At 38.4% G+C, this 13309-nt stretch overlaps 1 protein-coding gene across 1 annotated transcript; it reads right to left on the reverse strand.

The window, feature by feature from the left end:
- Positions 1–2411: 2411 nt before the first annotated feature.
- Positions 2412–4679, reverse strand: LOC105218318 (uncharacterized). Its single transcript, XM_011193831.3, is given in 4 exon segments — positions 2412–2970; positions 2973–3639; positions 3705–4251; positions 4318–4679. Coding segments are annotated over 4 exon segments (1914 nt in total). The 3' UTR covers positions 2412–2632.
- Between the last annotated feature and the right edge of the window lie 8630 nt (positions 4680–13309).

Consider the following 13309-nt stretch of genomic DNA (forward strand, 5'->3'; position numbering starts at 1 on the left):
TTTCGATCCGTCCATATAGATACTTATATCCGTGTATTTGTCCACCTCGTCCCCATCCCACTCCGCTCTAGTGATATTCAGGGCCGTTTTTAGATTTGATTCTTATGAATTACAGAGAAGGTTAATACATGGTTGGAATCCTTTTCAAAAATGTATGCTCTTGATCCATATCTTTTCCATATTCTTTTCAAACAAAATTTTCTTATAAAAATTGTGAGATTTTAAAGAATAAATTATATCACATCCGAAATGCAAACGAAAACCCACAAGTACTTAAGCATTTTAAAGGCTCTCAGTTGACTACCGCTTTAAGCTTGATTAAATGTTGGAATAACCGCTGTATGTGCATATGTTAAATCTTAAATCTCATAAATGCCGCATATTTACAACACAAACATTGTGTGTATGTATGTGTGTATGTAGCACGAGCATAAATACTGCTCAAGTATGTAATGCGCACACAAGCCGAAGTTTACTCAAGCTTCAACAAATGCAAACCAGCACTTCCCTTTCCGTTTGCAATTATTTAAAAGAGCAAGTATGCACACACACACACGCACACACATATGCAACGCCTGTGAAAGTTTATTTTCCATATTAATAATTCACTTTTGATGCACATAAATATATCAGCAACTTAACCGCATGGCATCGCATCGCATAGCATGCCGATGACAGCAACAAGCTTCGCATTGCATTTGGGTTTGACTTGAGGTTAAAAAGTGCAGGCCTGCTTCGCAGCCCCACCAACAACATATATGCATGTGTGGGTGACAGCCACAGCTTTAGCTGGCGCTCGTTGTGAGCCGGGCAAGTTTAAATATGTTGCTGCCACTGCTACCTGACGACCTGTCAGCCAATTCCACGTTAAGTCAACGATACAACTGCAACAATAACAGCAAAAACAACAACAGCAAATGGAAATTTTCACTGTTGCTGACAATGAAAGTGAAGTTGACATTGAGGTTGCAACATGTTGAACGTCATTGTTATTGCAGTTGTTGGCTTGATTTGAGCTTGTTGCAACAGTCTTTGCTTGTGTTGTCGCTGTTAAAAATTATGTTGATATTTACATTAATGATGACAATCATTCTTCTGCTGATTTTGACATTTTGCAGAATGTCATTTACTCGCCGCTCGTTGTTGCTTTTGCCGCTCGACTGTCAGTGATTTTATTTGCGACATTTATGATGAAATTGTTAGTGTCACATAGTTAAGCGTGCATTTGCAGTGGCTGGTAGTTGTTGTAGAATAATCGTTGTAATTTTGCGATGTCTTAGTTCACAAGTTCGGTTATTTTTGTCTTGTCATACCGAGGTTTGCTTGTCTTCGATTCTGGTAGTGTTGGTATAGACGCTACGGAAGATGTACTTCTAAAGACACTGCTTTAATCTAGACCCTCATTGCTAGAATAAGTAGTAAGTCAGTTATAGAGAGGTATATGTGTAGTCTAAAATTTTTACTCAACTTTATTAATATTGTCAAGATAACTTTCTACAACATCACTCCATTAGCACCTGAGAAATAATAATATTTCTCATATTTAACTTTGCCTAAGATAATTTTGTTTTACTTATCTAGAAAATCTTTCCATATATGTTTGATAGGTAAGGTTAATTTTAAAAGCCTATTGCGACAAGGTGCAAATTTTTAAAAGTAAGTAGTTCCGCAGACATCTTGCGTTCCACTCTAGGCCAAATGGAGCTCGTTCCCAGCTCCAGAAATAGAAACCACGAGTGCTCTTTCTTGCGAGCTGATCCGTTCTGCAGTTCTCAGCGAGTCCATTGAGACCCGATACTTAAACAAGACCGATATAAAAATAAAATGGCTTTACAGTATGAATAATTGCAGCTCTATCCTCTGCAGCTCATCCCTGAAGGATGCTACACTTCTTCGGAGCAATTCATTTACCGCTATCTTAATTGCAGACATATCTACTCGAAAGGCCGTGTAATGGTAACATGAAACTAAGCCTTAGGAAAGTTCCTTCCTCCTTGACTCGCGGCTTCCGTCTGAGAAGGAGCCGCTAAGACTTAGCGCTGCGACACAATAGCCGATGCTTTCACTTCTGAACGTTCTAGCTTGGAAGCCTTCGTAGAACCTGTTTCAGTGAGTCCAATAGAATAGTTTATGCTGCATCGCACCTGCCAGCAATTTCCACAGGCGCTATATGCTCAATTGCACACAGAGCTATTGTTCGCGTTGTCGGTAGATGTTTAATAACAAATTTTGAAAATATTGATCAATATTATTGAAGATTTATTGAATATTTTAACATTAATATTGTATAATATTTAACGAGTATTGTTCGAAGTCTAAATAATAATAATGTACAGATTTCCATAAACACTAATCAGAATTTTAACATATTAACTTGTATAAACATAGCATACATTTCAGCGCGTGTTATTATTAATAAATAGTAATGATGTAAACGTATGTATGTCATAATGTCGCTGGGCGGTGCAATAGTAAAAGCTAAAGCTATATAAGTACACATTCCTTCCACAGCACTATCTAGCGAGATTGTATTTCCAACGATTGTTATGAACCCTCACTGAGGCATAATAAATTGGTGACTATATCATTCAATAGACACTACATAACATAATATTTTTAGCCACCTAACAATCTACTTCCGTCCCACATAGTGTATCCAATCCATGGCTCGTTTCACAGATGGCACGTTTCTAGTCAAGAGCTCGAGCGCAAACAGAGTACAGGCTATTGTCATAAGCATTCCGTACAACATGTATAGTCCCCGCAACATGTTGCTGCTAATGGCCGGCAGGCGTTGCGAAAACGCGTTCATTACCTGGAAATGTCTCTTAACATGTTTCTCTGCAGTATATGATGTAATGCCAGCCGTCATCAGTTTATTTATGCAGTAATCGAAGATCGAACGTAGTATAGAGTGTTTCTGGAAATACATGAATATCTGTACGTTAAAGATCGGCTCATCCACATACGCAAACGACTGGTATTCCAGTTTTGACGATTATGCCAAGCCAAAGTGTCCAGCAAAGAGTAAGTGATCAACCGTTCTGTTTCACTCTGCTGCACTATGTGATACCGTTGCGTAATGTTGGATATAAGGCGCGTCAAATTGCTCGGGTAGAAATCTACATATTTGTCGGAGATAAGTTTATAATTTTTCGCTTCGAGACCAGAAATGCTGCGCGGTATCGGTATACGCCTGGAAATGCGCAAACTATCGAATAATTTGGCTTGATAGGCGTTACGCAGCACCAGTGTTGCTAACAGCCAAGACATGAGTAATATTCGTGCGCTGTTACGACGCGGTAAAGCTTTAAGGGGATTACCCATCATTACAACAATCAAATTGGTGGAGTCGCTGTGTTCGCGTTGTCCAACCAACTTCTCGCACACGCTCGAACTAGCGCAACTTATTATTAGACGTATGAAAATCATGCCGATAATACAGCAGACTCCAATCGATAACCAAACGTTCGCGCAGAAGGCCTGTGTGAGTTGTTTGATGGGTCCAAATTGCAAGCCACTACGCACGATAAAGACATAGAGGGTCTGATGGTATGACACGGAATTGCTAAAGACATGACGTAAACCCTCCGTACTGCTCAAGCAACCGATTGCGATGTCCGCCTTTCCGGCAGCCAACTAAAAGCATTTAAATGCAATGAGGTTCTCAGAATTCTGACGAGGAATAAATTCGTCTAACTTACCTCTGCAAAGCAGCCCGTCGAATTTTTATGTGAGCCAATTACACTTTGCTCCTTCGGTATGGAAAACTTAACGCGAAAATTCAATGCCTTAGATAGATCCCTCAAGAGATCCCCTTCAATGCCGGCCAGTCGGCGCAGATTCTGCAAATGACCCGGATCACTGCGATTGCCATGAAAACCGAGTAAGGGATAACCCAATTGCAAGCAAATTGACAGAGGACAACCGTAAAAATTTTGCAAATGCTGGGGAAAGAGACGGTCGTGCGCCAAGCTGCCATTGAAATATGTGTTGAAATGAAGAATCTCAATTTTTCCGCCTTGACGGCAGTGAACTCTATCATACAGATAGTAAGTGAAAAAGCCGAATTTCATTTTGTCCAACTCGAGCATGACCACAACATTGTCCACATTGAAACGCAAGCATTCGGCGAATATCTCCCTCATATGATGAGCCGCGACCTCGCTTGATCTCGTCTTCAACGTTAATACTATGAAGAAGTGGAATTGGTATTCATAACTGGTTTCCGGAATGTTGATACTGATATTTCTAAAACAAAAGACGGCTTTATAAACACTTAATTTTTAATATAATATATGAACAGATGAATTTTACTTGAAAGCATGCATGGAGTCAACGATGAAAAGGTTGTAGTCCCACAGCCTGTCCTCGGGCAGTCCAAAGAACAGCTGCAGCGACATGGTGGGATTGAAGCCCTTCAGGAAGTAGCGCAACAACCGCGTATGCATATTTTGCAATCCCTGCATGCAGAGCTCACAATTCTCCATTATGATGAGCGTGCTGGTCTTCGAGCTGATGTAGCGGTCCACCATGTAGAGCGTCAGGTTGGCGTACGGCTCATGATCGCGATTGACTTCATCAATAAAGAAACGCATCCGCTCTTCACCCCTCTGCTTCGGCATGCTTTCAGCCATGAGTATCAGCCCAGAAATAATGATGAGACACGTTTTTAACATTTCCGGAATATTCTTCACTCGAAGTCTTTAATTGTAGCTCTCTTATTTTTGTATAGATGCCTGGCATTCAAAAGTGCACTGCATACTAATTACCAGCTACGCTTCAATTTATAAGTGCTCTCAATTAGCGACGCGTTAATTAATTACTTAATGTCATTACTTTATATCAGCGGCGATAAGACGCCATATTAATGTTCCTCAATTAATATTTACATATCCCCTGGCTATCGATTGGAGATATCGCGCTTGTATAATTTAATTAACACGTGGACTGTGAGTAGCCATGGATACATTGTTGGTGCGGAAGAAATAGTGTTATGTTATTAGCTAAGCCACCGAGTAGTACGCAATGCCTCAAAAAGTGTTCAGTACTTGCCATCGTTGCTCGTGAGTATATATAGATTTTCGATAAACTCTTTTAAATTGGTCATTCCGAAATCATTCAGAAGAAAATTATATTTGTACAACAAAGAAAATATAGGGAGACTGTAATATGTCAGGGCTGCTATCTCATATCCTCAGATAAATAACAAGCAAAAATGCTTCTAGGAAGAATCTAAAAGATGAGAATCTAGAAGTTGTTGCCAATTTTGTCCATCTTGAACTTCAAGAAATTTAAAAATAAAATTCTCTTATATTTTACAAAAAGCTGAAGGATGTTATTACTCGACGAAGCAGCTCTTGAAATGTGAAGGAAAAGAAACGGAAAAGTACGTTGATTAAGAAAGGACGGATGAAAGGTCACTACGACGAGTCTCACGACAGTCGCATATTCGTAACCGGAACGGATCCGGATTCTAAATATTATTATTACCAACTTGAACTTAAAGAATAGCTTGAGAATACAAATATTATTTTATAAACGGTGTAGGATGATATTGTCCGACAAGGTGGTTCTTAAAAAAACGAGAAGAACTTTTGAGAGATGAAAATTTTCGTTGTAGACGTGAGGAGAAATACAGGCTTGGCCGAATGCTACGACAAGGACATTAAAGCGGAGAAGTAATGACATAAGCGCAATTGGCCTAGTCCTCCTGCTAATCGCAAGAAGAAGGAGTCAGATTATTGCAACAATGGATTCTAGGAGAGTGCAAGTCACATCTATCAGCCGTCGTGTGCTGTTAAGTGGCTTATTACAATAGGGTTAGATGAAGTAGACCTAGAACCAAGGGCATACCTCAGAATATTATCTATATATCTTGTCCTCCTACATTGCCCTGCAAAAGAAAAAGAAGGGGTGAGGTTATTGGAACAATGGTTGCCTATCTATCTAATGTTGTCCTGACGTGAAGATTCTCACTAATGAAACTCAGATTGGTATACAAATGTAAAATGCCCACTTATGGATCAAAAACCATATCTCAGGCCTACTCGACCCTGATGTTACTATAAATTCCATTTGATTCGTTCACTTTAATGATATAAATCAGGAACCAATGAAGAAAACTTTGTACAATCACTGCATGCAGGTCTGGGGTCACTCATTTGAAAATTGTCCAAATCAGACTGTAACTTTCAAGGCCCCAGGTATCGAACATGAATACCTCAGTGTCTATGGATACCTTTTTTGGCGAAAATATCAGTAAATCATTCAGATATCGATTTCAGAGGAAACGAATTTCTTTCAATAATGTGCCGCTGTGCTAAAACTGATTAAAATCGGGTCAAAACTTCCTTTAGCTCCCATACACCTGCCATTAGGGTTTTTAAACTTCCAATGCACTTTATGTCATATAGAGCGATTATATGTGATATATAGTGTAGCTTTGTGGCGAAAATTAGTGAAATCGGTCCAGGAATAACGCCAACTATACCTATAATGATTTTATTTATTCTAGTAGGCTTTAAGTCAAAAATATGGGTCCAATTGTGTGTTGTCTTAATAAAATAAAATAAATAAATTTCGAGAGTATAAAATGTTCGGTTAGAGCCGAACTTAATACTTACTTGTTTCTATGGTTCTTCACCTAATTCTATTTTCAATATCAGGATCTATTAACTTTACCGTAAACTTTAACTTTATGAAGAGTTAAGAAATATTTGCTGTTGAAATTCTAGTTCTCTCTGACTTTATGAAGAATTCTGTAGATACGATTTCAAAACAATCGTAGCTCTGCATGCACAATGGTAAAACTTTGCATTTACTTTTTGCCATAACCATTTAAAAATATGATAACGTAAAAATTACTTGAAGTCAGTATAAGACTTCCACACACACACCTGTGCATGGTTAAATGTCGAGAGTTCACAGTTATAAAATTTTAGCTGACGAAAAAATGCGTATTTACCATATGCAGAACTTAATCCGACACCAGCAACGTTTGCAACAATGCGCACACAGCCCCCCTTTCCTGCATTCAAAAACACATACACGCGCAAGCAGTGGTCTCGGTAAACAAACAAGCAAATAACGGTAAAAAGCATAGAATCTAATACGCACATGAGTTGGAATGGCCACCCGCCACAAACACACCACAACACAGCGCCGAGAGCACACCTGTGATTGACATGGCGTGTGTTGGCGGCCAGGTGCACCCATATATGTGTGTGAGTGTGTGGGTGTGTGTATATGCGGGCTGTTGGCGACGTGTGAGTGCGTAAAAGATGTGAAGAACTTTCGCAAACAATAATGACATTCACTTGGCTTATCACTGCCACTTGGTTGATCTTTAACAAATCCACACTTCAAACACGCCGCTCAACACTTACACACACCATCCATATAGCTCACTCACACAGACACACACTCGCACACACACATTCACTCAGTGAGTCAGTGAGTCAGTGTTTTGTGTGCTTTCATATTATTTGAACGTTTTGGGTTTTAGGTTTTTGTTTGAGTTGCGCTCCTTTGTTTCTCCACAGTATGTAATTCTAACCTGAAGTTGTGGTTTTGTGGCGCAAAAAATAGTCCGCCAACAAAAAGCGAGCAAAAAAGCAGAACAAAAAGCGCATAACTAAAGTTGCACTTCGGTTGCAAGGATGGCTTGCGCTTGTATGTTCATGTGTGTGTGTGTTTGTTTGCATATTTCAAATAGTTAAATTACGGAAAACACGAACGGCATAAACGCCCAACAACATATCACAAGCCCAGCGGCTGAAGCAAAAAGCAATCACACACAAGCGCCGGGCATTCATATCTACATACATATGTACTTATATGGATAACTGTACATACATATATGTACATGCGTTTAGCATAAAATAGAGAATTTGAGTAAATGCGATTATGCAAACTGAAACACACCTACAACATATGCACATACTCACAGCCACACATAGAGATCAACATTTGGAGCCGCCTTAACTTTGCGCCCTTATGCGATTGCGGTAAAACTTTGTTCCCGTCCCCCACCAACCAGCCCTTGGCGGAAACAAAAGAAAAGTTTTGCGAATAATTTTTGAGGTTGTGAATGCAATTTTCAATGCCGCTCAACCACGGGGCTCAGCCGTGGCGTATGAGTAACCTCTGTTTCGACTGCATTTGTGAAATGAAATCAAATTGTGAAAATTTGCCATAAAATCGTTGCACGTCAATGCTGTAGGCGTAATTATAATTAATTTGTTGCAATGTGTTATAATTGGAAAATTGAGCAAAATTCAGTTGAAACGTATGAAATTTATTTCCATAGCTGAGATTGAGCTTTCTCGCTACAAAAACATGGAAGATTCTTAAAATGAACGGTCAACTCAGTCAAGGGTATTCATATGAAAATTTTGTCACTATATGTGACAGCTGAATTAAGTATTTAGTGAGCTGTCAAAGTTCATTGACACCAGCCAAAGGTCAGTTTTGATTATATTTTGAGGCTTCACCAGAGGTCAGGTTTGTTTAAATTCTGAAGAATCACGTGAGGTTTAGTTTGAAGAATTATCCGGTTATTTAGAAAGTATATTTGCGGTCTGGTTTATTTTCTAACATTGTAAAGGGTGACTTGAGATCAAGTACGTTTACTTTTTGAGGAGTCATATAAGATCGGTTTTTTGTATTTTGAAAAGTTGCGTGAAGTCAACTCTGTTACGTGAGGCCACTTTTATTTACTTTGGAAATGATCGCCTGAGGTCAGTCTTGTTCAATGTTGCGGGGTCACCCAAAGTCCGATTTTTTACATTTCGATTGGTCAGTGATTTCAAATTTCTCTAAAATTGTGTGAATGAAGTGAAGGTAAGCTGGGTATCACCGTAGGTCCGCGACCCCAAGAACCTCCCAGAACGAGTTTGAAGCGATTCGCCATTTTGATTTTTTAAAAATCGACACCGGATTCGTAATCAGCGACCTCGAGAACCCCCAAATAACGAGCGAATTCGATGAATTTAAAATAAGGCTGTCCACCATATTAGTTTTCTGATCTGGTGGAGTTAAATTAAATGATGGGTCGAATTCTGCGAGCCCAAAAACATAAGGCAAACATAGTAAGAGCCCCAGGTCATGACAAACATTTTTTTGTGTGACTGTGTAATTCTTGGGCCTCAAAATATTACAAAGTTCTTTCCAAATATATAGTGTAACCAGTTTAGATGTTTACTTTGAAGTTGTAGATAATTTCGTTTATCTGGGAACCAGCATTAACAACACCAACAATGTCAGCCTCGAAATCCAACGCAGAATCACTCTTACCAACAGGTGCTACTTTGGACTAAGTATTCAATTGAACAGTAAAGTCCTCTCTCGACAAACCAAAATCAAACTCTACAAGTCTCTCATCATTCCCGTCCAGCTTTACGGTGCAGAAGCTTGGACGATGTCAACATCAGATTAGACGACTCTTGGAGTTTTCGAGAGAAAGGTTTTGCGTAAGATTTATGGTTCTCTGAACATTGGCAACGGCGAATACCGCAGACGATGGAACTATGAGCTGTTTGATTTATACGACGACATTGACATAGTTCAGCAAATAAAAAGACAGCGGCTACGCTGGCTAGGTCATGTTGTACAGATGGATAAAAACACTCCCGCTCTGAAAGTGTTCGATGCAGTACCCGCAAGTGGAAAGTGACCTGGCTTCACTTGGTGTTTCCAGTAGGCGCCAAAAAGCAAAAAGTAGAAGCGACAAAGTTCTAAAAAAGGAAACAACGTCTTCAATTTGCAAAGCGAATGCACTGCTTGATGATTCACAGCACATAATAATTTTCGGGGAAGAAGAAAAATGTATTTTCAACTGCTGCCGCTTTGAAAATATTTGAGACTCACCACACAAAAACCAACACAAATATACACACAGTAAAGGCAGTAAAGACAGTAGGGCTGAAAATGCAGTGTGTTGCACTTGAAGGAAAAATGTGTTTGTGTGCGTGTGTTTATGTGTGGGGAGTTTTATAAATATGCCTGTTGGCGGACAAGCTGACAGCAGAGTCTTTTCGGTCTGCTTGCTTCCCCCAACAACATGTATGTACGTCCCCGGGCCACATGAAAGCCACGCACACATGCACATATGCGCTGCTTGTTGTTTGTCGGAAATTTGATTATTTTCAAGCGCCACTGTCTTCGTGCAGCTTCAACTTCTTTGCATGTTTCTACGGCTGTTATATTTCTTCACCTCGTTATCAGCCTTTGTGCGTGTGTGCATATGTGGCTGCCTCCTTCTCTCGCATGCAGGGGCGCACGTGAGTCTATTAAACACATCTATTATGCATATTCTCAGCTCCGATGTGTATGTGTTTGCGTGTGCTTGTGCGATTGCTTATGATGCATCTTGTTCACTGCAATTTTTCCTTTCCTTTCTCAGCTAATTTTTATTTATGTTATTTTTCATTTCTTGCCGCCTCCTCGCGCTGCTTCATGCTCTCGAACTTTTGACAACTCCTTGAGTTGAACTGAACTTCATGTTGCCGGCGTCACGCTCAGCTGCCGCTGCTCTGTTGCCGGTTGTTGCTTCTGCTGAGCCGCTCACGGCATTTGTCAGCTTAAATAAATTTGTTTATGGTAATGAATTCATTTAATTTTGCTTAGTTCTGCTAGCTTCTTGTTTGCATAATTTTTAGTTGTCACTCTTTGTCTTGTCTCTTGTTGCTGACGATCCGTCTCCGTGCAGCCGGCTTCCGTAATGAACTGGCGAGGATTGCAGCTTCATATTCCTAATTTTATGTTATTCTAACAACTCAAATTGAGTCCGCTTTCTTTAAAAGAAAGATAAGGTTTATATTTAACTTTTTCCAGAAAAGACATGAATGAAACTCCTTTAAGATGAATTACCTAACATTCACTACCCGCATTCACGATTTATATATTTACACAGTGATCTAGGCGATAGTTCACTACAGATTATCGTCATAAATCTTTAGATCTATTAAACCCGTCAAACATCTTCCATTCATAACACATTATTCGTGTCAGTTCAAATTTTTGTAATTGTTCCGCGAAGGACTAATGCGAAATCCTGAAATGAACTTGAAAAATGCTGCAGATTTTATAGTCCTTGCCTGTATTGAAATTCGGATCTGTTATTGGGTATGGATTCATTAGATGTATGATAAGATGTAGAGACCGACCAATTAATCGGCCTTGGTGTCGGCATCAGCCAGTATCGGCCACAAAATTAGGCATCGGCCATATTTGGCCGATTCTTTCTACTTCTTTCGGATTATACTAAAATACATTTTTTTTACTTTTTGGATTTCTTTAGAGCATAAAATTTTAATTCTTCTGTTTACCATATAAAACACAGTGAATCACATTTGACTAAACTAACAATTCATCATGGTGATAATTTAAGTCTAGTATAAAGAAATTGAATAATTTTGCATTTTATTTAGCACTGCTAAAAACATTCGATTTATGTCAAATATGTACAGTTTTATTTAAAGCTGTTGAGATTTTGAAGATAATGTCATAAAGTCACTATTATAGAAGCATTCGTAACTAGGTTAATCTATTTTTAAAAGTTTGCCATAGACAGGGTCACGTAATAATCACTTGGTGCTGGCCTGGACTATAAGGTGCATTGAAAAGAACCTCCCAAACAAGCTTCCAAAGTTTCTATTGAGTCACTATCACTATTTGCCGCCTTTCACAATGCGAGATATAAATGACAAAAGTCATCTCTTTGAAAATAACGGATTATTTTTACCAGATCTACAATTTTCGAATATTGGCCTTAATGCCCATATTTGTCCTTAAGAGGTAACCCAGTGTAACCCATGAAAAATTATAATTTTAGTGAATTTTTTTTTAAAGAAAATACTCGGTCGAATGTTTCGAAGTTTTTTGGACATAATAAGGTGTACTTTGAACTATATTTTAATATTTTTATTTTACAAAGATTTTTAAAACTAAAGGAGTTATGGGTTATCTTGAGAGGTGCCAAAAAAAAATGTTCCCCAACTGCTGACATGATTCCGGCCGAGTGAGTAACTGAAACACAAAAATTTAAAAAGGTTGTTAAAGTTTATTATATTCCCTAGAATAATTGAAAAATATCAAACATTAACAAAATGGCGTAGTTCTGAAAAAAATCGATTTTTAGGTCAAAAATGGTCGTTTTTTAAATGGCAAAGTGACAACTTTCAACAAATCAAAAAGATCGTAGGTCATTGTATAGTAAATATATTCAAGAACATGAGCGTTTGCTCTTTAGAACGTTGCCATTCAAAAACTATTCAAGATACGCTTCACAGGATATTTTTGAAATTATAAACTATCGAATAAGATTCGCTTTGAGAAAACTTATTTGTTATATCAACATATATCTTATAATAAGTTAAATATTAATTAAATTAATAAACAACTTCATATTTACATATGCATTGAGTTGTTTACCGATTTTGTGATGTTATTTGTCTTTAATTTACTAATTTACTAAGTAAAGTTGTTGATGAAAGAATCGGCATCGGCAGCGGCCGACTCTTTGCCGACGGGCCAATTAATCGGCATCGGCCACAATTTTGGTATCGGTCGGACACTAATAAGATATAGCAAAAGTTTAGGTAAGACTTTTTATAGTGTGAAAATTTGTGTTTGCCCTAAAAATATAGGGGTGTAGAGATCTTAAGATTGTTTGATGGATCACAGAACAGTTCCAATTAAAGAATTTCATTTAAATTTTTGAGGTCTCCGAGGCGAAACCGTTGCAAACATCTACAAGCAGCATTGGGTCTTGGGTTGAGAGACTTCCTTTAGGTTACCAAGGTATATATTACTATATTTATATATATTTGTTGAGATATTTGTCCAAACATTAACCAAAGGACGAAACATTTCAAAAAACCATCTACCATATATCAAACAAGAACTAACTACTTTCAGACTAAGTGAGCAAGAACGCTCTTATTTAATGAATCCGAGTTCCATGAAATCCATGGTAGTTTTGAAAAGAAGATACTTTGAAAACACAACTTTCAAAATAGTTAGATTCTCCTCACTAATATACTGCTTACGGTAGATATCTTAAAGAAGTATTGAGTATTCAATATTCATACGAAGTCATTGAAAGAATTATCGTAGAAACACGTCACAATCGCAGTAAAACTAGCTAAGCGCAAGAAAAGCACACACACGTCTACGTGCCCAGGGAAAAGGGTGCACTAATATTTACATACAAAATTGCATGGTCGATGAAAATGCGAGTACATATGGAATCGTAATGTGCCATACAAAAAAGCGTTTGTATGCACCAACACATGTGGACCCCATC

The sequence above is a fragment of the Zeugodacus cucurbitae genome, chromosome 5 (genome assembly GCF_028554725.1).
Source record: "Zeugodacus cucurbitae isolate PBARC_wt_2022May chromosome 5, idZeuCucr1.2, whole genome shotgun sequence".
NCBI lineage: Eukaryota > Metazoa > Arthropoda > Insecta > Diptera > Tephritidae > Zeugodacus > Zeugodacus cucurbitae.